Raw genomic sequence first — 25,705 nt, forward strand, 5'->3', positions numbered from 1 at the left:
AATGTGTTCAGCTCCAAAGAAAGGGGATACTGATCCTCCTGGCCAGAAAGGTATTCTCAGGTGACTGAGGACCTCAGCAGGAGCGTTGGAGGATCAAATGCCTTGTGACGTGTAGCAGTCTCATAGGGAACTCCACTCCACTCATGTTAATTAATTATGGCTCATCCAGGTGATACTAGCACTGATATTGATTTCCTTACATTAAACCCAGCATATATAGAGTTAAAACCAAAGCACTCATTCCCTGCTTACTCCCTGGCTTCCTGGCTCCAGAATCCACTATTTGCCATGGAGACAAACAGCCAAGGACAGCCAGCTGGATTCGTTATCTCCTCCTCCTCCTTCCTACAAGCAGCCTCCCCAGGCTGGTGGGAAAGCTCTGACCGGCAAGGCCATATGCTCTCCCTCCCCTAGATAAAACTCCAAATAAAAACCCTTACTTTTAGGTTTTTGGGTTGTTTGGGATTTCAGTGTTAGCTGCCCTTTCTCCTTGCTCAGTGCTGTGCAATAATAAAACTCCTACTTTCTTCCACTACACCTAGTGTCAGAGATTGGCTTACTGTGCAGTGGGTGAGTGAAGTCACTTCAGGTTCCATATCATGCGAAGTGCAAAGGGCTGGTCACCTGTGCTCCAAGCCCCCATGGTGGTTTTAGACTGCCAGAGGGAGAAACTGAGGCATGTAAGACACTGTTACAACCTTTCTCCAGGGAGTAACACTCAACCAGCAGTCCATTTTTTGACTCATTACACTGTCCTTAGAAGTTGTTCAGACTTTACAGCAAACAACATTAAAAGAAAAGTGGGAAATCAGTTCCTGAATGGGCAGCCTCCTCTGAACTCCAGTTGGCTTCATGCTGTGACTGCAATTGCTTAACAAAGGGGGATATTTCCAACCCAGATTCTTAAGACCAAAAGAAAGAAAGAAGAAAAACTGGGAAAACAAGTTTTTGCCACCATGGTCTGCTGTGAGAACACCCTAGCCCAGAAATCTAAGGAACATCTTTGTTATATCTGTCTGTTGTTTATGTGTGTGTCTATGTATGTCATAAATGTGTAGTATTTTCCCTCCGGATGGTATGATTTCTAAAGAGCTCTATTCAATTCCCTTAAAGTAAGTGCTTACAAAATTTTTTTTTAAATGCAGCTAACCCAAACATCTTTCAAGTTAACGTGGGATGAAATAATCTTTGGTAAATAAAAGTTTGTTTAAGTTTGTTGGTTTGATTAAAACAGGCATGTCCTTAGAGCTATCAGCATTGGATATGAAACAGACATGTGGCCTTTATTCTATGTTTACTGGTCAAATAAGCTGACGTTGTCTCTTACAAAACTGGTTAACAAAAATAATAACTTAAAATGATGGCTAATTTTGTCTAATGTCTCATCAAGTCATGTAGGCAATCTAAATGATTATTGGGAACAAAAACCTAAATAGATGTGAAAAAGGTAACTGTTGGGTGAACTTTTAACAATAATTATGTGTTATGGTGTATGTACTTAAAATAGCTTCTGAAATCTCTTTGGTAACTTGAAACTTTGAAGTTTTGCTAGTTTAATTTAAATGCTAAAAATTCATTAAATATCTAGATCATCTCTAAATAAGATAAAGTGTTGGACATTAATTATTAATGTAAGTTCACCTACTATTGGCTTCTTATTACAGGAAAAACTAAAAGTTGCTTAAGTGTACTAGTAAACATGTCTTGCATGTTATTAAAAGATTGTACTATAAAGTAACATGTTTCTAAAAATCATGAAAAGTGTTTACAAATTTGCCAAGCCACAAAGTGCTAAAGAAAGTTTATAATTACTTACTCTTAATTTTCACTAAAACTGAAGGTTTCTAAGGGTTAAAGAATTCTAATACATGATTAAAGCTACTAGAAATTAATAAGGAAAACATATTTGTATTCAAGGAAAGGTGTAAGTTTTCAGTAAAGAAGGTAAAAAGAATGGAATTTATTTTTTTTAAGATTGGCACCTGAGCTAACAACTGTGGCCAATCTTTTTTTTTTTTCCCTGCTTTATCTCCCCAAATCTCCCCTGGTACATAGTTGTATATCTTAGTTGCAGGTCCTTCTAGTTGTGGCATGTAGAATCAAAATATTTTTGTTTGTTTGGTTAAGAAAGATAAATTTGTCCTAAAGTACTGGGGGGAAAAAGAAAGACATGAGACAAATTCTGAGAGTAAGGGGAAGTGACAGAAGGTTGGTGAAAGTAAAACCCTGCAGAGTTTTGTAAATGGTCAAGTTGGCTAAGATTAAAATAAATTACGTAGATAAGGTTTAATATAAAAAGTAAGCTTGTTCAAAAATTAGAATTTGGCTTTCTCTCTTAAAAGGATAATTTTCTTAAACTCTTATCTGCTCTTGATAAAGAGGCTATAAAAGGTTTTTCTTTTGAGTAAGTTTACCCAAAGGACAGAAGATCTGTGTTTTGTTGAGATAATTTCCTATGTTCAAAAGGGATGAGGTCTCTTTATCAAGGATTTTGACTGTTTCTGTTGTCACCTTGGTTAAATGTTATCACAAAGCATTGTTTCAGTGACCCTTGTTTCATGATGACAACATCAGCAACCCCTGGATCTTGTTTAAATAAACGTTTTAAAATCTTTTGATATTTTTGACAAGCTCCCCAATAATCCATATCCTAAATGAAGTCTTTATTTGATATTCTTTGAGAATTTTCGGAGGGCCCCTGGGACTTGTCAAAGAAATTTGTGCTCTCTTCCTATAAAAGGGAGATATTAATTAGCTTGTTTGGTATGCTAAATTGCATGGGAAGCATCATCAAGTAAATGATGACAAACCCTCTCAGGTTATATTGTGTAGGTAAATATTATTCACTATTTTAGTCCTGCTACCTTGCTTCCAACATCACAAGTGGAGAAGAGCATGACTGCATTCTATTATGTAATTTGGGTTAGAGATGGGTCTTACTTAAAAGATAAGCAAGGATGTTATCAAGCTGGATATGCTGTCCAGCCTCAAGAATGCCTGCTACTTTCTATTAACTCTGCTAACCCACTAAAAAAATTTCCTTCTATAGGCTCAAGAAACCACCATGGAAGGAAAAAAAAATACATATATATATACATATACACACACATAAAGGTGGCAACAAAAGGGAAAAATAATACTTTTAGAAACTCTCTCCCACAGTGGCTCATATAGCCTATACTTCTTCTGTTATATGCCCAAGGTATAATCCACAGAAACCATTTCATGAGTCATAAGGCCACTTTCCCCTTCCTAAGGGACCCTTTGAGGTATGGCAATTGGACTTTGTCCAAATGCCACCATCCCAAGGATAAATATATCTTGTAATGATTTGTATGTTCTCACATTGTGTTGAGGCTTTTCCTTGCAGAAGAGCAACGGCTTTAGGTAAATTATTATTGAAAAGGATAATTCCTGTTTGCAGAATTCCTACAGAGTTAGATAGTGACTGGGGAACTCATTTCACCACACAAATAATTAAATCTATTTGTAGTATTTAGCCAATAATGCAGCATTTCCACTGTGCTTACCATTCCCAGTCCTCAGGATTGATGGAAAGAACTAATTGCCCAATCAAAACTTAATTGGCAAAGCTTTCAGAAGCATTTACTCCAATGGCCAAAAGCTCTTCTGTTAGTGCTCCTTAATCTTAGATCTACACTTTTGGTAAACATTGGCTGTGTCCTTTTGAAACAATAGGACAGCCTACGCAATTAGATGAGGAAATACGTGAACCAACTTTGCTTAAGGGATATGTTACATTATTGTCAGGGTCTTATTGAGATGCTTAAAAGAAATGAAAGATTGGTAGCTGATTCTTTCACAGAGAACCCCTAGACCTTAAGGATCATGGATGATAACCAGGAGAATTTATTTATCAGAAGAGACATCAAATAAAAGACTCTGCAGCCCTGTTGAAAGGGACCACACCAGGATGAGAAGAAGATGGCATCTATTGAAGACAGCTGTTCAAAGACTCCAGACCAGGCCTGTATTCCCAACGTTGTATCTCCTCCTTTAAACCTTTGTTATGCTTAAACTGTACACCGATTTTATAATTGTTCCACTTAAGGTTTTGGAATACTATCATACTTAAAGAAAGTGATTGACTTGGAACAGGCTGGTTTTGAAGGCTAGGCATTTATTGGATGGCTCTTAATGGAACTCAGTGATTATGTGGAACAAACCTCTGGTCTTGGCTACTACCTGGATGGCTAAAACACTGCACCCTGGGTTTCCTGTGGAAGCAGGGAACGATTCACACTGAGTTAACATCTGTTGCCAATCTCTCTCTCTCTTTAAGGTTCATTCAGTATTCCACTGGTATGGCCACCAAGCGGCTATATTTTCTCCTTCTTTGGGGCTAAAAGATGTCATTATGATATATGGAAGCCCTGAATAAATTTATTCAACAAGCCCTTAGTAATAGTCAAGCAGGAATAGCCTTATTAAATACTGAAATGTCCTTAATGAGAAAGGCTGTCTTCGAAAACAGAATGGCCTGAAATATTCTTACAGCATCCCAAGGTGGTACAAGTGCAATTATTCAGACTGAATGCTGTGTTTTTATACCTGACTAGTCTTCCAACGTGTCATCTTTGCTAAAGTACATGAAGAAACAGGTGAATGACTTAAGTGATCCTACACCCAGTTTGATTTGTTTGGTTGGCTCCCTTCCAGTATTGGTTCCATTTTTCGATCTGGATTGCAATTCCTATTTCTATTACTTCTTGGAATTCTTGTAATAGTCATAATATTCAAACTAATTGCTGTTATCTTACTCTGTTTTGTAAGACCGGCATACAAGGTGGAATAACAGTTGTCCAGTGACTTGATGGTCAATTGATCTTATAACCCTGGACAAATTTCCTTTTCTGAAAAGGAATAGGACTAAGAACTCATTTCAAACTAATGTTTTTAAATATGTTGAATTGTTATTGTTACTGTACTTGTTCTATAATTGTGAACAATGTAAATGTGAAGAGTCATAGAAAAGCACATATACATTTGTGCAACAATCTAAAATTAATTGAAAATTATATAACCTATAAAATGCTTCCTCTGTTAACATACACACCTCTATGCTTGTCCACTATATCTGACTATTTCCCCCTAACATAGAAAACTGGGAAAATAAATGAGACAAAAGCATGGCACTGAGGGACATAATGGATTCAGAGCAGGCAGCAACCACCCTGGCACCGAGGTACAATATTTTGATTATCGATGCTTTATATCAAAAGATTATAGATCAAAAGGGGGGACATGACAAATAAATGGCAAGTAATAGGATGTACTGGAGTATATGAGGAAGCCATTTGGTGTAAACCTACTTTGGCCTGACTTTGTTTTTCCAAAAGGGCCTGACGTGGCTGTTGAGCATGCATTGTATATTTGCTTTAAGCATTTGCTATGTCCCACAGGCAAGAACAAATGGCCTTAAGATAAAGGCACAACTTCCCCCACATTGGCATTTCCTTAAGGATAAGCATCTTTCCCTAGGTTAGGAACTGATTGCTGTACTCACCTGTGACCACCCAGCTCGACACAACAGACCTGCTACCCTGCTGTATCCACTGAGACAGCAGACCTACTACCTGCTGTGTCTATCAACTGCTTTCACTAAGACAGAAGACCTACTACCTGCTGTGTCCACCAATTGCTGTGCCAACAGAGCAGTCTCATGACTATTGGAGAAGGGATGTTTCAACCATAGGCGAAACATGCTCTTTGAGGGCATATAACCACTCTGTACACCCCACTTCTTTGGTGCCCTTCCTTCCTTGGGGAAGGAGCACCGTGGGCTATATGGTCCTCACATTTGCCTCAGAATGAACTCACCCCAATTTTCATTTATAGGTTGCTTATGGATTATTTGTGTTGACAAGGGAAAGAATTTCAGCTAAGGAATGACGAAAGAATAATAGAATTCAAAAATGATGATTTTGTACCCTAGTGAAATTGTGACCATGGTCCAGTATTGGCTGATCAAACCACTTGGTGAGCAGGGAAGGGAACCTGATCAGGCAGGTCATGCTGACGACACCTGAATCCCCAACTCAACCCAAAGATCACCAAGTAGGACAACCGCACCCTACATGTTTCTCAACTTGAGGCGGAAGAAAACACAGCACCCCCCTGAAGCGCTCTCCCAGAAGAAATGAATCTGAGTCTAACGGAGCCCAACTGCCCCTTCACAGGAAATGAGGGAGACAGGGGAACATATTAAAAGAAACCACAAGTATACAACTACCAAATGACCCACTTCTCCAACAAATGAAAGACATGAAAAAAAAAATAGAAGAATGGAGTGGTGGGGGAGACTATTATTATATTTAAGGAGACTTAAGAGACATATCAACCAAATGCTATTTGCGGATCCTGATTTAAACCAACTAAATTTAAAAGACTTTTTTGGGTGACAATTGAGGAAATTTGAACACGGATTGGATTTTAGATAATATTAAGGAATTCTTGTTTATCTTGCTAAGTGTAATAATGATACTGTATTTACATCAAAGGAAAAGGGTGCTTATCTTTTAGAGATATGCACTGAAATATATTTATTGGGAAAACTTAGGATGCCTGGGATTTCCTTTAAAATATTCCAGAAGAAGAAAGAGGAAGGAAAATGTAAAAAGGAAGAAGGAAGATGATGAAGATGAAGACAAAGAGGAGAGGAAGGAAGAATAATGTGGGGAGAGGGGAGACAAAATAAGGTCAGCAAATTGTTGCAGGTGGGCAAGGAGTAAGTGGGGGTTCATCATCCTCTTCTCTCTTAGGTGAATTTGGAAATTTTCATAATAAAACTTTTTCAAGCTGAAGGACAAAAGGATTGTTCTTTGAGTTTAGCAGCTTCTAAGAACCTGTTTTTCCAGCAGACCCTGTGAGGGATAGCTGACAAAGAAACTAATTCTTCTGAGAGAGGGAGACCAGAGAGCCTCTCTTCTTGGGAGCAAGGAGAAGCCTGAGGCTGAGCTCTGCTGTGAGGGACACTGCAGTGACCCCTCATCAATCAGACATCTCTCCCTGCATCCACACCCTGGGGCAGTCCCTTCCCATAGTGATATGAGCTGAGCCAGGCTGCAGGATATGCTTTGGCCCATGGAACGGCAGCAAATGTGATGCAAAGAGAGCCCTGAGGAATGCTTGGGCACTGCGGTTTGATGTCTCCTGTTCCTGGGAACCCTGTGAGGGCCACATATGAACCAGCCCAGGCTAGCCTGCTGGGAACCTGTGCCCAGTCACCCTGTCACCACAGCCAACAGCCAGCACAGGCCTCCAGACCCATGAATGAAGCCACCCCAGCGCCAGTAGAGCTGGCCCAGGTGAGAAGAGCCACTCAACCAACTCTGATTGAGAGAAGTGATAGAGCTTTGTTGTTTTAAGCCACTAAATTGTTTATTGCTTATTCTCATCAAAAGCTAACTGACAGCATGTATAAATCGAAAGGTGGGGGCAAAAATATTTTTTTTCCACTTGCCCAATGCCTTATTAATTAAAAATAACTATCTTGTGTTCTTCATCTGGTTTGAATCTCAACAAAGAGGTGGAGGATGGTTACAGCCGGAGTATGGACGAGGCAGACTGCAATCCCTCTCCTGCCACTTACCAGATGTGCAAGCCCTACACAACACTAACACCTCTGCACACATTTTTGCCTCTTTAAAATGAGGATACAACTACTGCCTATTATGCCTGATGCTCTGAGGAACTGAACAGAATACACGCCTAGCAAAATGAAACCTCAGCAGATGCCAGCTCTTATCAGTGGTGGCTCCTTACCCATCAACCAGCCCTTGCTGCTTAATGATCCTGTGCGACTCCTCCCTGGAGATCCTGCCGTGAAACCAGTGCTGCGTCCTATGAATCACTGCGGGATGGAAGAGAGAAGGAAGGTAGGGTCTCGACCCCTCTGCAGAATGGCTTCCCTGACAGCACCGCTACTTGCGATCAGTGCCGGGCCCCGATCCCGTGGCCACACCTCTCGTGGGGTGCTCTGGACCCAGACAGCTTTGTGAAGCTCGGGGAGGGGTGGGAGCTGTTTTATTTTCTTTACATACAAAAATACCAGGCCAATATGCTGTGTTTACCTGTACTTAGGGTAGAAGGGTGGAGGGGACTTTGGCTACCTAGGATATTCATCCGCGTGCTTCGCTTCTGCAAAAGAAATCCCCATGTTAGCGCTAAGATAGCAGACTGACATAACCAACAAGCCACCCGGTACACACACCTCAGGGCAGGAAGCCTGGCCAGATGACAGGGCCCTGGACTGTGGAGTGAAAGCCACCTGAACCCATATGACCATGGACAACAAAGAGCAATGCGTCACGGTTGTTAAAAACAGAAACAGAAGCCTCCGGGTATATTCCTAATGGTCCCAGTATTGAAGCAGACTCTTGTTTCTTACACAGAGGACATACAGTGAAATTCCTGATACATCTTAGGAGAAAAGCGTGAGCTTCCCCACTGAACTCAGGCAGTTCTGCAAACACTGGTCACAGGATCCCTGTGCTTTGGGGACAGCGTCCTTTTCCAGACACTGTGATGCTAAAGTCTGGGGAAGCCTTTCTGTGCTAGAGCTGCAGGCTCATGATTTATATACTGTCTTTACATTTCAGGAAAATCTGAAAGTTGGGTGACGTTTTTCCATCTAGAGATTAGGAACTTAACCGAAGAGATGTCCAAGGCCAGGAAGCTGACTAGAGGTGAGGCAGAGGCGTGGGCTCCATGCTCCTCACAGATGGCCACTGATGACTCATCAGCAGGAAGAGTTCTGCGTGTGAGCCCATAGGTCAGGGAGGCAGTGGGGGTGGCAGGTGTGGGAACGTGGAGGGGCCCAGAAGTGCCAATTGCTTCCCGCAGCTTAGAACTCAGATGCCACCCTCCCCTCCCCAACATCTCACCCCCTTGCCAGCACCCACAGAACCATTCTCCTGGGATGCCACCCCGAGGGAACCTGTCCTGCTGGGACTGGGCCATGGCCTTACCCTCCAGGCGTGGCCTTCTTCCAGGGCTGCGCTCTGGGCTTCCGCTGGATTCTCGATCACTCTTCCTGTTTGCCCAGAAAAATCCATTGCCACGAGGGAGTTCTCAGAGACACTGCGCTAGAGAGGAAAGGCCACAAGTTCTTAAAATATAGGGAAATGAGCTATAGCAGCACATGGGAATCTTGGCATGAAATAATTGAAAAGACAGCAGGAAAAGGTGATAGGAATGCCCCTCATGCGAGCTCCCAGCTCTCTAAGGTTCAGGTTGAAAATTCAGTGGCCAAAGGCCCTAGAGCTGGAAACGGCTTTGGTTTCTCTTAAGAAGAAAAAGAAATGTTCCAACCCTCTCGCAGCATTCAAAGGCTGCTGTGTGGCCACTGGTGCCAAAAGGATTTGGCCCGTGTGGTCCTTCACAGGCTCCCTGTCCTTCACTAAAGCACATGGGAGAAATGGAAACCTCACAGGTGAGCCCAGTCCTCATCAGCAACCCAGGCCTTCCCTCAGTATGTTAGTTCAGGGAACACACACACTCTTTCCGTGGCATAATCTGACATCTCCAAGACACGCACGTAGAAGGATCTTTAAGATAATATTTTGAGAGGATGAAGTCTTTCTGTACCTTTGGGATGTAAAGTATGTCCTCAGAACACAAAACGACGTTATAATTTCTAAATCCTCACTAGCAAATGACTCAAGCATAATGGTCAACAGCACCATAGAACCCACAGCTGAAAGGAACAAAAGCCACAGGTAGGAAAGGCTCCTCAGTAGAGCTGAATGTTGCTGTTAACAGTTTTTGACCCTTAAACAGAGCCATCTACCTGAACAACCTTGAGAGGAGATGCAGGCATGGGGAGAAGGATGGCAGAGGAATCTGCGCCCAGCAGGGACACTGCTGAGATGACAAAATCCACCCCCCAGGACATGGAATGCTATGGGACATACTGGCTTCTCTGAAACTCAGGCTCATCTGGAGCTTCTCCTGGCAGCCTCATCTGAAATGAGACATCCACAGCACATGCAGACACAGCACCTGAAAAGGAACTTGACTTCTGAAGATCACAGCTGTACTTACCACTGGAGTCGAGAACGGGGAGAGCAAGGCTTTCCTCTGCTGAGGGATTCTGTAGTTCTGGTAAAGGAGCATTCCATACTGAAGGGGAAAGGCCAGAGTTAGTCACTGGGGCTAGATGAGCCCCCAAAGCCCCAGAACATGCAAACCCATGGCAGAGAAGGGCAATGCTCAGTACGGAACAATGAACAATACCCTGCTTACAGCCTCTGTGAACCGAGCACAGACATCCAATACAGCAACCCCTCTCAGTCCCGCCAGGACTGTCACTCCATGGAAAGTACCACTGACTGGTTTGGGGATGATGGGTGGGCAGGGAATAAGCAGGGCAGTAACAGTGTAATAAGGATGAGATCGAGAACAACAATTAACCTTATTGAATGGGGCTATGTGCCAAGTACTGTTTTAAGTGCTTTTTGTTATTATTTTCTTTAGTCCTCTCCATTTTATGAAATATGTACTTTATCCTCATTTTACAAATAACAGAACTGAACACAGAGAAGGGAAGCAAGTTGCTTAAGATCATGGTAAAGTAAGGATTCAGGCTTTGAATGTACACAGCCTTTTCCAAAACAGTGCTCTTCCTAACCAACCAGGCTCACTCCCTAATCAGCTCAGCACTTCATGCTTTATTTACCCTGGAAAGAAGCAGTAAGAGCTCTGCAAAGTCATGCACACTTCCCACATCCCAACCTACACTCCCTAATTAACCATTCAAACCACCGGGAAGAAAAAAGGTCAGGAAGAGAAAACAAGGTTCTCCAGTGGATTGCATCTTCCTCGTCACTCTCCTTCATGGGATGTAAGCTCATCTCTAGCCCTAGGCCTTAGATTATGTACTCATTTCTAAAATAAAAATATTTAGAACACGTTGAAATGGTCTAACATAGGTAAACTGCACTCCCATGAGAGGAGAAGAGTGAAAATGGGTCAGAAGAAATATTTGAAGAGATAATGGGCAAGAATTTTCCAAAACTGATAAAAAGACGTCAAGATACAGAATCCAGAAGCTGGATAAAAAATAGAAGCCCATATCTAGGCACATGATGGAAAGATTGCTGAAAAACAGAGACAAAGAGAAAATGTTAAAGGCAACCAGAGAAAGATGCACGTGCCTTTCACAGAAGTAATGGGAGGACTAACAGCTGACGTCTTCACATAAATGATGAGAGTTAGAGGACAATGGGATGGGTGGAATGCCCAAGAAAATAACTGCTAACCTAGGATTCCCAAATCAGTGAAAATTTCCTTCAATAAGGAAAACAAAATAGGAATATGCCAAACAAAATTTCAGAGAGATATCACTGCCAGCAGGCCCATACTAAAAGAACTCCAAAGTGCAATTCTTCTGGTCCCAGAGAGAAGAATGCAAATTCAGGAAGGATTAAAGTGCAGAGATGTAGGTAATTAAAATAAAAATGAAGCATCTAAAACAACAACATTATCATGTCATAAGTGGCTTAAAATGTAGAGAGAATTAAAATACATGACAAGATACTTCAAAAGTGGGGAGGGGGTAAATGGAATTAAAGGCTCCTTATGTTGGCCTCGGCTTGACCTATGGGGTGTGTGGAAAGTAGCTGTGTCTATGTTGCTGACCCCAATAAAAACCCTAGACAACAAGGAACAGGTAAGCTTCTCCGGTTGGCAACACTCTGTGCTTGTCGCCATACATGGCTGCTGGGAGAAGCCAGCACTGTCCACATGGTTCCACTGGGAGAGGACACCTGGAAGCCCATGCCTGGAGCTCTCTGGGACCATCTCCTAGGTGTCTTGAACTGATGCTGATTTTAACCTGCATCCTTCCACTGTAAGACACTGTAAGCACAAGTCTAAAAGCCTTGAAGAGTTCTGAGTCCTTCTAGTGAACGTGAGGCTGGTCTTGGGGCCCTCCTGAACTACCTGTGTATGGATATATATCTTCCCTTCTCCTTTTCTTTCTTTGGCCTTAATTTGATAATTTTGTTTATAACGTCTTGAAGGGATACAAAGATCATTGATTTTAAGTCTTACGTTTTTCAAATTATATTTAAGACCAAAAATTTGCCTCGTCAACTCCACTTTGATTACAGTTTGTCACATTTTTATAATTATTCAATTAAAAATATTTTTAAAATTTCTTCTGTATATCATTCTTGACCTATGTGTTGTTTAATCAGTTTGTCTTTTAAGTGGGTATACAATTATGCTTTATTTGCATTGTAAGTATTATTTTTACTTTATTAATCTACATTATTATCTGCAGGTCTATGACTATGAATTCATGTTTTTTTCCCAATTACAAATACTAGAACCTTCAGAGTGGTAGGTTTATTTGTATAAGCTCTTTCTAGTGTTTAGATATTAACCTTTTGATTACCAGCTATAGTATAAATTATCTTGTCCTTTATTTTCTTTTTTATTTTTGTGTAGTGGATTTTAAAGAAATGTTTATATAGTCTAAATCAATCTTTTTCCTTTATAATTTCTTCTATTGCTTCAAAAGAAGGAAAATATGACCAGAGAAATATTTTCCTGTTCTTTTGCACTATATGTTTCTCGTTTCTTATTCATATCTAATTGAATGTGACAGTGCCAAACAATAAAGAAAGAAGGTGACAGCTGCTGTCATGCTTCTGTTTGCACAGAGACCGCAGATATGTCTCCATATTAGGTAGACAGGCACTTCCTGTCTGTGCAGAGGGCATCCTCGCCATGTTAAGACATACCCTCCCCACACATTGTGTTAACATAATAAACAACATCAGAAATAACAAAATGCCAATTCCTTTATCTTGGAATTTAATTAAACATTTAATCTTTATACTAAGTGAGATGGAATGTAAGTTTATTTCTTTGTGCAAAGATAGCACAAGGGTTTAGGGTTACGGTCAAAAAATGATTCATATTGTTGGGCTCAGCTCCAGGGATACAAAATGAATTTAAGACCTACTTTCCACCTTCAGGGGCTATAATTTTGTAGTAGACACACAGATCAGAGGCAATATTATCTGGGTATTAATGGAGAGGGAACCCTAACCATCCACATGGTGAGGGGTAAGTCTCCATTTATGAGGCCACGTCTGACCAGGTTCTTGAAGGACAGCACAGCCCCAGAAGACTGAAGGGGACCAAACCTCAGTGTACCATGTTATTCCAGGTTCTGTTACAGCTTACACAGCACAGAGCCTAAATATTTCTGGAAACTTAGAGAAATGCATTTTTAAAAAAATGTTCAATTTCTCCTTCTAGGTTTTTCAGTCAATTTTAAGGTTTTTCTATTTTTGCAAAGAATGTCCATTTCATCTTGATTTTAAAGTACAATAGTAGGTAGATATGCACAGTATGTCCTCACTTTTCCCATTTTTAAAACTACTGGTTTTTTGTGCCTTCCTTCACATCTACTCTCAATATATTTTAACCCCCCCTTGTTTCTATCTGCTAGCACAAAAAGAAAAGGGTCCGTTTCTGTAGTTCCTACAGGGGTGGCTGAGAGGCCTGCTCACACACAAGAGGGCACAGCAGGGTGGGTGGGGGCAGGAGGGCACCAGGCAGGGCTAGGCTTTCAAACTGCTTCCGAGGGGAGAGGCGCTTCGAAGATGCTGCAAGTGGCAGGCTGTGTCTGAACGGACATTTAAACTGTACACGTGTGGAAGTGATTGCACTGTTGGCCACATATTTCTGGCTCTTCACTTCCAGTCAAGTGGCAGGCTTACACTTCCCAGGCCCCTGTGGTTGGGTGGGACTGGGTGACCAGTTTGGACCAACGACTGTGGGTGGAAGTGACATGCGTCATTTAACTGGGAGTGGGAGATCCTCCAGCTCTCTCTTCCCTCCCATCATGCGGGAGACTGCAACGTTCAAGATGGCGCTGCTCCATCCACTGGGTTCGAGCAGGAGCAGGAGCGAGTCTTTATCGTTACAGCTACTGAGACTGGGGATTCGCTGCCACTTAAGAATAATCTGATATACCATATAATCCATTCAGTCTTTTTATCTATTTCACATATTGGGGAATTATTAAAGATTATGCCTGAGGGGGGAAAAGAGTTCTGCTACAAAAAAATACAATTTCAGAACCACTAGACTTGAGAGATCATCTCACAGGGAAGACAGTGAAAGGAAATCAGTGATTTTCATTCTTTTCGATTTCATAAAGCAATCAAATTTTGGGGGGGAAAAATATCTGTGACTGCCTTAAGCCTTGGCAACTCATTTGCCAAACAAGACAATACACATGTAAACCAAAAATTAGCCACGAACCTACCACTTAATCTCAACAACACTTTATAAAATAAAGGCTATTTTGACATTAATGAAGTAGGGAGGACAGTCTCAGATTAAAGGATATGTCCTTTGCCATAAGCACAGTTAGCTTGTGGAAAGCTTACTACACCATCCTTATTGGTTTCACTTTGCCGTGGAATAGACGAAACCTCTCCACAGATTCTCACTTGTCAGAGGATTGGCTTTGGGAAATCAGGGGTCTAAATTTTGGCATCCACCTGGTGCGACCTTGGGAGTGAGCATGCAGACAGGCGGGCTCCACTGGAAGGGCAGCGCTGGAACACACTGCCATTCCCCGAGCCCCTCCTGTGATTCCTAAGGAGCCCAGCTCAGGAACACGGAATCTTGACTGGTCCCGTCTCACGGAGCTCCCTCTCCTCCTGGACTGTATACTGTGCTCTGTGAAGGCCTCCGGTCCCCTCCCCTCCCCAGGGTTCTCATGAGGATTCAACAAGGTGACACATGAAGCTCCCGGAAGGGTGCTTGGGGTCTGGCGAACACGCAAAAAACATCACCAGCGTTGGGATACTTCGCTTCTGGTCTGCACAGCTTCCAGCCCTCCTAGAAGACTTTGTTCCCTGCGTACAGTGCGCTTTGAACCCTCCCTTCGCTCTTCCACACTCACCAGTGTTTGTGTGGAGGGAGGAGGCCCCGTGTTTTTCTTCACGCTGCCATCCTGTAGAGCATCTACTTTAACTGCCTTTTCAGTGTCAGGTCATTTAAAACCAAAGCAACCGCTCGTTATAGAATTCTGCACTGATGAAGCAAGACCTCCCTCTTGGGGAAGAAGTTCAAGAAACTTCTGGAAGATGGGTGGCAGAGGAGGAGATGATAGATAACTGTACCAAAGTTTTAGTATTCCTTGCACAGACCCCAAAGTATCTATGAAATTATTTAGAAAGCAGTGTAAAAGGAAGGAATGAGGGGCAAAAGCAGATATTATCTGTGGACTTTATCCCCTAGAAGTATCTGTAAAGACAAGAACAGTTAGGCTAGGTTTCTCCTACATAGGCTCAAACTATAATTTTTTTTAAAGAAAGTGTACCTGTGTTGATATAAAATAAGGTTTTCCTCTCAAAAAAAGCCCTGGGATTTTAATACAACCCAAATAGCTATTTCAATACTATCTAGTCCTGGATGGAGTCAGGAACACTGGGGAGGCAAAGCTTTATGCTTCAGGGCTCTGGGGTCTCCAGGTTGATGTCAGTTGTAAACCAAGGCATCCTACATGCGTTGTCCACTTCCTCCATGTGAGGACACGGCACATCTGATCCACTTTTAGGGGGCAAGGGAGTCTGAGGGCTGGAGCTGGAAGGGACCCCTCATCACTTACTACTGACAAGATCTTCAAGTCAACCACGAAAAGGCGCAACGCATCATTTCCTTGGACCGTGTTGGTGAGACATCCCCTTGGAGGCCCGAGAATGAGACCCTGCGAGGCGATCCTGCAGATTCTGTGGTCCAAAGGCCCCATCTGCTGACTCTACCAACCCCAGGCAGTCTCACGTTGACTCCAGTGGTGCCCATGACATCAGGCAGGCAAGAGGGAGGAGCAGCTTCAAAAAAGAAAGGTCGAAGCCAGACACAGGAGTTTGGGTCAGTTCCACTTTCCTTCAATTCAGATTTTCTGAGCATCTCCAAAGTTCTGAGCGCTAAGCAGTCACTGTCCTCAAAGAGGATTTTGTGGGGAGCCAGGCAAGATGCCCAGGCACAGAGCAAGCACAGGTAGGGCAGATGGATGGATCCGGAGGGATGGTCAGGTCCTCTACAGCCTGCTGACCCGCCACAGCCCACCTTGGTTCCTGTCTCCCTGTCAAGGAGACAAGACTGATGATGGACACGAGTCAATGCTCACATCCAAGAAGCTTGCGAAACTTGCAGGGCCAAGGAAACAGGAAGCATTTTAGAAGGTCTCCCTACTGCTTCAAACAGCACAAGTCCCTGGCACAAAATACACCCCATTCTGAAGGCAACACGTAGGCACAGGAGAGGGACCATCAGCATAGAACCTGGTGTTCTGATTATGCTTTCCACCTCTCTAAGCAAGACAATTTGAGGCAGGGCAGGGAGGGTGGAGATGATGTAACATGGGGAGAAATTCTCACATCCTTACATCAGATGCTGTTTTGTGAGCCTGCTCAGTGGTGGCAAGAGACCTCAGAGCAGCATACCTAGCTAGGACAGAAAGCCATAACTCAACTTCTGCTTCACTTGAGATGGCTCAAGGGCCTGTCACTGCCACATTGCAGTGGATATTAGGTCCAGGCCTCCATCCTCCTATAGGAACGGCACCTGAGGACGTGGAATCCGTGGCTCACTGGATGCAAAGTGCTACCTGCAAAGTGGCCGGGACGACAGGACCACATTCAGAACTGAATGGATTTTTGACTTCCTGGTGTCTCTCAAGGAGGGAAGTAAAGCGTGGTGGTTAGGAAGGTAACCCAAAATTTTCGGGGTTCTAATGCTGGCTCTGTCACATACCAGCAGCCACAACTGGAGCATGACTGGATGAGCTTCAGGTTTGTCATCTGTACAATGAGGATGATGATAAAACATATGTCACAGAGTTGTTGTGAAGAGTAAACGAGGTCCTATGTGTGAAGTGATGAAGAGTGCTTGGCCTATAGCAAATGCTCAAAAATGTTCATAGTATTACATTAACATATTGTGTAGCGCATTATTGTTAGCACTAATAACAAAGTCAATTACTAAAATCACTATCAGTTCTGCCCACTTCTTTTCCTGTGACTCGTTATGCTATGATGGCTCCAAAGGAGAGACATCTGCTTTTTCTTACTCCTGAAACAGAGGTTAAGAAGTTGCTAACTGGATATATTGTGTATTGCCCCAAGTAATAACATGTATAGCTTCATAGTGTATGATATCACTTTCCTTTTTCACTTACGTTTTTGATTTTTCCAAAACAGATTCTACATTCACTATCAAAAAAAGTCACAGATACCTAAAACTTTAAAGGTTTCCCTCCTACTGCTGCCCCCATTTGCACAGCTGCATCCCCTCTCCCCATAAGTGACCTCTTTATTTTCTCCTGCAGTCTTACAGAAGGCTGACATGGACACCAGCAAACGCACATTGAGATTTCCATTCCCTCTCTAAACGTAGCATACTCTCTATTAGTGCTCTGCACTTCGCTTTTTCATTGTTAACAATATATCGTAGAAATTTTTCCACAATGCAACCCGAAGAGCTAACTTGTTCTTTTGATAGCTGCAGAGTATTCCTCTGCATGGATACCCTGTAACTCATTTAACCAGTCTCCTATTGATGACGCTTAAATTTAAAACTGGCTTGTAAAGGAGGAGTCTATGATACATAGTATCTTATACCAACACTAACATTTCCTCTTCTGTTATGAAATAGCAACATTTTAATTTTAATCCCTTTTTGTTTTATCAGTGGCAAAAATAAAACAAAATTAGGTTCTGGGACAGAGAGATATACGGCATGCCCAGCATCTCCAGGGAGGGTTCGGAGCTGAGCCTCCTCTTCTGCCCGTCTGGTTCTTTGGATGGCTCCACCCAGAGTCTCAGACCAGTGGAAAACGTCAATGATGGCTGGGGGTTTTTGTAAAGACATCTCAGACCATTGCATGTGTTGGCCACAGGTGACAAAACAAACTTCTCCAGACACCCCAACTTTAGCCAAGTTCGTTTAGGTCAACTAACCTGCAACTCGTGTGGACTTTATATACATAGGAAATCCCAGACAAGTGGCATATGTATGTGAGCAAAGAGCATTTCCTGGGAAATCAAAAGTGAGATGTGCTCTACTGTTATAAGCTTAGCTTTTACTCAAGAGCCGTATGAAATCACTTGGCAATTACTATGAAATTCTTGTCAGGGGCATTATCCCATATGAGGTTCTGTGCAATAACTTTCTTTTAGAACTTATTGTCAGGAGGCACTATTTCCTTTGAGATGCTACGGCGAGCTGTACAATTCGTCACGTTTCCGTCATGGCCCTGGCTTTTCAGGAAGCCAGAAGTCTGATGCTCAGCCATGAGAATAATTAACCCTCCTGATGAACTATTTGCTCTCTCCTGCCTCCCTAGTTTTGACCTTTCAATTCTTATTCCTTTAATCCAGTGGTTTCAACCAAGGGCAGTTCCCGGCCCCTCACAGACCAGAGGACAGTTGGTAATGTCTAAAGACATTTTTGGTTGTCTCAGCTGGTTGGGGGTTGGGGGTGCTAATTGGCATCTAGTGGGAGAGACCAGGGATGCTGCTAAGCATCCCACAATGCTCAGGATAGCCCTCTGCCTGCCCCAAAATGTCAACAGTGCCGAGGTTGGAAACCAGCTCTGCCCTTTCGAAGGTTATGCCTCTGTGAGAAGCTCTTGACACCCCAATTGGAAAGGTGTGTGACTGCACTCAATTAACAGAACACTGTGAGAGAACAGAGGAAGAGTGATGGGCATCTTCCAGGAAGAGATGTGTGTGGCCGCATGCTGTGAGGCGCGGGGTACCTTGAGAAGCCTGAAGGCCGTCATCCAGCAGGTCCTGCTCTGCTCATCTTCGGCACACAGCAGCCGTAGCTCTTTAGTTTCATTCCGGACTCTGTTTGGCTAAAGAACGTAAAAGAAGACCCTGTGAGTGTTACACAGCGAATCCGAAACACATGTTCCTCACGTGAAGGAGGGGCTGAATTTACACACCACCTGATCAGCTGGGTGTCATCAGAGAGGGGCACGGGCAGACATCTACAACCCGTGGCATCAGGCATCTTTCCTCTACCCACCACGGACCAGCCTTGGTTGGTTACAATTACTTGTTACTTAGCAGGATGATCAGCCATCTTTGGACAGGGGAGCTCACAGGAGACAAACAAGAAAGCAAACTATTGCAGGATGAGGTGGACAATGCAACAGGGACAGTGAGGGGATGTTTAACTCTTTGAGGGGGATGCTGGGTTCGATGGGAGGAAAGCCTGCTCCTGAGTTCACCCAGAAGACAAGATCTTCACTTTCGCCTACCAGGAAGGGTGCGGAGGCAGCTGGAGGAAGGGCCCCTGCAGGGGTTCACCAGCGAGGGGAAAAGCCCGGAGCAGCTCAGGGATCCTGGAGTGTCTGGGTGGCCCCAAGGACGGGCCCCGAGGAAGACACAGAGAGTGAGGGGTCAATGTTGCCCTGGAGAAGGGGACTGAAGTAGGGCAAGCAGCCTGAGGCAGGTAGGGGTCACCGTCATGGCTCCTGCCGCGGTAGATAGTAGGTGCTCCCAGGGTTCATTTGGTGATGGAGGAACACTGCTGCAGGCATAAGCTTATCTGGGTCTCCATGTGAACCCTCTGACCCAGATACAAGGGACACTGACCCTGTGCTCTGCTTTGGGAATCTGGAGGGTGAAGTGAGGGACAGGAGTGGCCACCCCTGCATGTGGCTGATGTTGCAGGAGAAACAGAGACCTCTGGTCTGTGGAGAGAAAGGGCACAGCTGGTGTGGGCTGGCGGGAAGGCAGAGGCACTGGCCGCCTGGACCCTCACAGCTCCTGCTCCCAGCTCCAGCCCCTCCGGAGGCTGCATTCCCACAGCAGCTTCCTGTGCACCTCGGGCCTTATGCTGGTTTGGAGTAGGGTCCTATTACTTGCAACCAAAGAAGCTTCAGCACATGAAGTATAAGACAGTATTTTAGGATAGAATGTGCCACCTGCTCCCCATCCCCTCCTTGGGATGGGGTCAAGCTCTGGCTTACAGGGTTGCCCAGTGGGTGACTCCAGGCACAGTTACTCAACTGGCTACTAGACATGAGCAATGGGGCTGGTTCAAGTCCCACCCCATGATGGAGGTAAAACCTTTAGCAGAGAATCTTGTGCACAGTGAGTATTCAGTAAATATTATCTACAGTTCCAAGGACCAACATCACCACGTCCTCCACAGGGGAGAAGAGCGGGCCCTGCCCATAGGGGTGTGTGTGTATGTGCAAGCGCGTGTACATGTAGGCATACATGTGCACGTGGTCATGTGCATGTATGTGTGTATATCTTTGTATTCACATAAGTGTGTGTGTGTAAATGTGCAGATATGTGTAGGTGTTTGTATTCACATGGATGTGTACATGTGTGTGCAGGTGTGACAGTATGTGTAAGCCTGTGCCCTCAGACACATGTGCACAGAGGAAGGGCAGTGCTATGGTCAATCCTCTCCTACTATCCCGGTGGAAGCCCACACAGAAGGTGTCTGCTCACTCAGCACCCTGGAGGGCCCCAGGTAACTGCCTGGGGGTCACTAGGCCACTGAGCCCATTGATGGGCATTGTCCATCTTATACTCTGCTTTTCCCTGAGTTTCTGAGCTACTCAAGGACCTACACATCATACGCACACATGAAATATTTTTACATAAATGAATAAATCCAGTGTGAAATTGCGTTTCTGTTTAAAAAAAAAAAGCAATAACCAAGAAAGGAGTTGACAGAATTCTGAAGTTTCCAGTGGCACACTGACACGAGCTGCCTCTGGGCGGCCTGGAGGTGGACTACCTTTATGCAGAAGCCGTAGTCCGTGGGGGCGCTGTACTGCTTCTTGCCGGCAATCAGGGAGAAGACGCTGCTGTCCTCCAGGTCAGCGAGCAGCTGCAGGTGTCTGGGCTCCTGTGAAAGGGTTGGTCAGATTTACGTCGGGAGAGAACTTCTCGAGTACAACAAAGAGCAAGTGTTTTCATCTCCTCATCAACAGAGGGCAGTCTGTGCATGCTTTTAATGCATCTCCCCTCTGACATTCTACAGGTTATAACCATTGTATAAATAAGTGCTAAGTTAAAAACAAATTCACCCAGTTCCTGCGAAAAAACCCCACCTCTCAATTCTCAGACATAAGACTGTTAGAATGCATTTGATACTCTGCCAAACCAAAGCCCCATCACCAAATATTCAATGTGAAAACCAGGAGAAACTCTGAAACCCAAAGGTCAAAGTCAAGAGCACACTCTCAGATGCAGGACTCATACCACCTTGCTGTGCTGCGTGCTGAGTCCACTCGTGCCTGCAATTTTCCCATCGACAGCTTGTCCCATCCCTCTCCTCCTTCACTCCCCAACCCAGTTTTGTGTCCTGCTCCAGGCTACACATGTCCCTGGGTTCTGCATGCATGAGGATGGTGAATGAGCCATAAACTAGAGCTGCGAAGTCGGGGCATTACTGTTCCCACCCTGCATCAGATGTAAGATGCTCCATCAGCAGAGGGAAGGGGCTCAGCTGCCCATGCCCCTTCTCTCCAGCTTACGCCCCTGGCAGCTGCTGACTTCCCAAAGCAGCGCTAAGCCAGCCTGATGCTCAGCACCCTCACCTGGGGTCCCACCAGCTCCCCACGCTTCCTTCCTGGCAGGAACAGAAGAGACCACAGCTCTTACATGGTAAACATGCAGCCATGGTCTGCTGGGCACGCTCCTACTGCAGGGCATACTGGGACATTATAAGAAAAGGGTAGGGAATACTGTGCAAAGACACCAAAGGAGACCCCTGGCAAGGTAAGTCCACAATGCCCCAACCCTCTTTGGAGGCCTGCAGCTGTTTTCCATCTCTCACGTCCTCTTCCCACCAGGGATACATGTAAAACTGCAATTTATTACATAAAACATCTACGACGACATGTGTTAGATTGGCATTATGGTGGCACTATAGTCTATCAAATATCCTGACGGCTAGCGTAGATGCCAACTTCCAAATTACAGAAACTAAGCCAGCATTTTTCAAGGGACTTGGGCAGCCAAGAGGTTCTGCTCCCACCCCACAGAGGGGGCCCGGGCTGGAAAGCCTAGGGGTGCAGGAGGGCTGCAGCCTGGAGGCCCCAAGGTCTGTTAACACCTGCTTTCTGAGGTAGACCAGTAGGCCAGTAACTCTGAGCTTAGCTGTTACACAATTAGCTTAATAAGTTATCATGAGCCTGCAGGAGCCTAAGGTCCATTTTAAAATGCAACCCATGTTCACTCTGCACACTCCCAGCCTGGTGTGACTGGTGACTTTAAAACTCACCTTGGAAACTCCCTTTGTGGAGCAATAAAGGCCTGATCTCCGCAAACACACATACAGCTTTTTCCACGATTTCCTTCCCAGCTCTTTCACGTGCAAAAACCCTTGAATTTCAGGACAACTACTGGAGTTTAAAAAATTCTGTTGAAGAGCAAATTTCAAAAGTCAGACAATGCTGACATAAAATAATTAAAGCAAATATGGTATTAGCATCACTGGCATTTTGATATTTTCTGAATTATTAAAATACTCTTTTTTTGGTCAAACAGAGTTTTCAAGTGATATCTTTCCTTTCAGAAGTCTTAAAAATCCCATTAAATTGGTGTTGTCTAGAACATAATTAGTATTTAAACACACACAAGCAAATGGACCTTTCTAACATTGGCAAAAAATACAAAGTCACATTTCCTTACAAGACAGTAGATTTAAGGATCCTGACCTTTATTCTAGTTTTCCATAAAAGACATAATCTCAGTATTAGAGTTGGGGCCAGAGGAAGTGCCAGTAGCAATGGCTTAGGAGCCCTGTGGACTGAGAGCAGGCATGTCACTGAGGTTTTCACCACCTGCCCCTCCAAATAAAACGCATGTAAACCGTGTCTGTCTGCACCTGATTTCTCCTGGAACACCTCGGGGCCAGCACACTGTCCCAGCTCTTCCCACAGGCAGCATGATTTTCTATGGGAAAGAGAGGCCGAGAGCCAGGTCTGGGAGCAAGGCTGGGAGGATGACATTGGACTAGACAGAGAGGGGACACGGCTCCTCCCACAGGTGGGATGAGCCAGTTGGACAGAGTCCTGATGCACCTGGGCCAGTCCGGCTGGAGTCTCAAGAGATCATCGAGCACCCTCAGTAACACACAAGCTGTCTCAAACCAGGCAACTGAAAAAGCCATCATGCCATCACTGTGCACAGGCCATGGCAACTAAATGTTGACAGTTCCTGCCAGAACAGGCAAGCGGTGTGGTCAAGACGGGTTCAGAAGGGACCACCAGAACAGAACTCGCGCTAAAGCTCTCATCTTTCAGGAGGCACAGACAGACTTGGGGATCAACAAAGCAGAAAGAGGGGCTACGGCAGAACCTTACAGAAACCAAATTTTAGCAGCTGCTCCTATACTTGACACCACCTGGAGAGTGGTGGTTGCCTTAGCGAATGGTTTATTCTTTCACTAAACCCGTTGCAAATAGACACAGTTTTAGGGGCACAGCAGTAATATTCCCTTTTCTGTTCCCGATTTCCCTGGAAGAGCATGAGTCAGCAGTAAGCACAGAGAGACCTCTAGTGGCTCCCTCCACAGGAAGGGGTGTGGGGAAAGGCCAAGTTTTCTTAGAACAGACTTCAGAAAGCAGAGGCACAATTAAGACAGGTGTCCTCATTTTTAACGTGTAGTAAGTTACTTTTAAAAGGATTTTATGGCAACCTGATCACTGTTCACTATGAAGTGGACTCAGTCTTTCTGGAGAGATTTCCAAGAAGCCAGGCAGTGGCCTGTCCTGGGATGTGCACTCCAAGATGGGCGGGAGGCTGCTGGAGAACACGTGGCCTGCAGCTGCTCCATCCTGCCCTTCTGGCCATGCACAACGATCCCGTCGCTGCTACGCAGAGTAAGTTTATCTTGTTTAAAAGTGCTTGTTTCACTCTGAAGGAGCCTGGTTACATACAGATTGCCCAAGTAAACATTTATTTCTGGTTATTCTAAACCCCATTAGGATCCAAGGCTAGTATGTGATTAGGAACGCAGTCACTTTGAGTTTTACAAGGCTGCCCTTACAGCCTGAAAGGACATCCACCCAGAAACTCCAGCAGAAGTCTGTTCTTGGCCAGTACCTGCAAAAGCTGGGTTTGACTGCCGTTGGACTGCTGGCACCAAGTAACCATCTGTTCTGGGAAGAAATTCTAAGGAAATGGAAAAGCAAATACGTTAAAGGTCAGATTAAAAGTGGGGAAAAGCACACTTATAGGTATGCCAGTACTAAAAACATTCCTACAGGTATGATTATGTATATTTGCATTTAAGATGAGGGTCCTTTTAATTTCCTTACCGCACAGTGGAAACACCTACTTCAAAAGGATGTATTATTTCCTTAAACGCTGAATTCAAGTTTGGAGCATCTATTATGTTTAATACGAAATCATGTCTCAAAGTATGCAACAAGGCAGAGGGCCACCACACAGCAGTGACTTAGTGACACAAGTGTGGCATGAGATAAAGAACAGTGGAAACTAAAAGATGAGGCAGAGACATGTGAAAAAGCCTTTTCTTGTGCATTACCCAAGAATAGTTATCAAATTTCTTACTTTAAAATAAAACAAATACAGCAGCTAAACTATCAGAGCCAGAATTTGACACTGGGTCTTCTCCCCATGTCGCTGCGGCTCTGCCTCAGGATTCGGGATAGCCTCACGTGCTACGGCTGGTAAGAGGCTCCCTATCCTGATACGTCATAAGACAAGTGCCTCCCTCCCAAAAAAGGAGAGAAAAATCAAGGAGACTACTCAATACGCCTGGATATTGACTTCTTTTTCTTCCACAAATAATCACAAAATACTATTTGCTATTTACAGAGAATAATGAGTTTTATTCTACTATTTGACCAATTTGTTCCAATTTAACTGAGAACTTTCAAAATAACTTAGAAAGCCTGCCCCTCCTCTCTTGCAACGTAGACACTGACCCCCTTTCCCACTGTTAATATGGGGAGAAGGCTGTGGTTCCAGTTGTCCAGTACAAGGGCATCTACATAAGCATCAGAGATTGAGTTTTGAGCAAGACTGCTTAAATAGCAGCTCAGATTCTCAATCCATCTGCGAACCCCTGCATCTCAGTCAGTTATTTTATAATCTGCTATTATTAAACCCAAGTATAAACTGCAAGATTTCAAGAGTTCCAAACCCCAAACCCAAAGAAATAAGACTCACCATAGGATTTTTAAAAAACTCATATTTTGCATAATTCTTCCTGAATAAAAATTTACTTTCACTTGCCATGGTGCTCTCCACTTGAACCACCAGCTCATGGTCTTCCAAGCACCTTTCTGCAGAAGAAAAGCACGAGATGAAATCATGTGAGAGATGAAGTAGGCAGAACCTTCAAGGCAGCTTTACAACCAACTATAAAATCTGGCTGACTTTCTGTTCTTTAAACATTGTGAGCAAAGATGAGGTCAAGAACTAAACTGAATTTAAATCTCTCTTTAATGCATTTCCAAATGCATCAGAGGTCTTAAGAAACGTAGTCTGAGGAATTCAGGTCAGTCCTTACTTTTATATACGTCTTCTCAATCTGGCATCGACAAAATGTTAAGGAGAGAGTCCATAAAGACTCCAAGCAAATGATTTTACCCTAAATTAAGCAATTTCAACTCTTGTAAAGAACATGGACTACAACAACGGGT

The 25,705-nt window shown here is 44.0% G+C and overlaps 1 protein-coding gene across 7 annotated transcripts in view; it reads right to left on the bottom strand.

Moving 5' to 3' along the window:
- Positions 1-25,705, bottom strand: part of GRB10 (growth factor receptor bound protein 10) — a 205,173-nt gene that overhangs the window by 13,104 nt on the left and 166,364 nt on the right. For all 7 annotated transcript variants that reach the window (XM_070615612.1, XM_070615608.1, XM_070615609.1 and 4 more), the window contains 9 exons: positions 25,230-25,345; positions 24,138-24,206; positions 22,312-22,449; positions 20,821-20,931; positions 18,815-18,913; positions 10,066-10,143; positions 8,991-9,107; positions 8,094-8,160; positions 7,786-7,873 (listed from right to left, as the gene is read on the bottom strand). In XM_070615612.1, the coding sequence (XP_070471713.1) occupies positions 7,786-7,873; positions 8,094-8,160; positions 8,991-9,107; positions 10,066-10,143; positions 18,815-18,913; positions 20,821-20,931; positions 22,312-22,449; positions 24,138-24,206; positions 25,230-25,345 (883 nt within the window). The remainder of the gene's footprint in view (positions 1-7,785; positions 7,874-8,093; positions 8,161-8,990; positions 9,108-10,065; positions 10,144-18,814; positions 18,914-20,820; positions 20,932-22,311; positions 22,450-24,137; positions 24,207-25,229; positions 25,346-25,705) is intronic.

This window comes from Equus przewalskii, chromosome 4, assembly GCF_037783145.1.
Source record: "Equus przewalskii isolate Varuska chromosome 4, EquPr2, whole genome shotgun sequence".
NCBI lineage: Eukaryota > Metazoa > Chordata > Mammalia > Perissodactyla > Equidae > Equus > Equus przewalskii.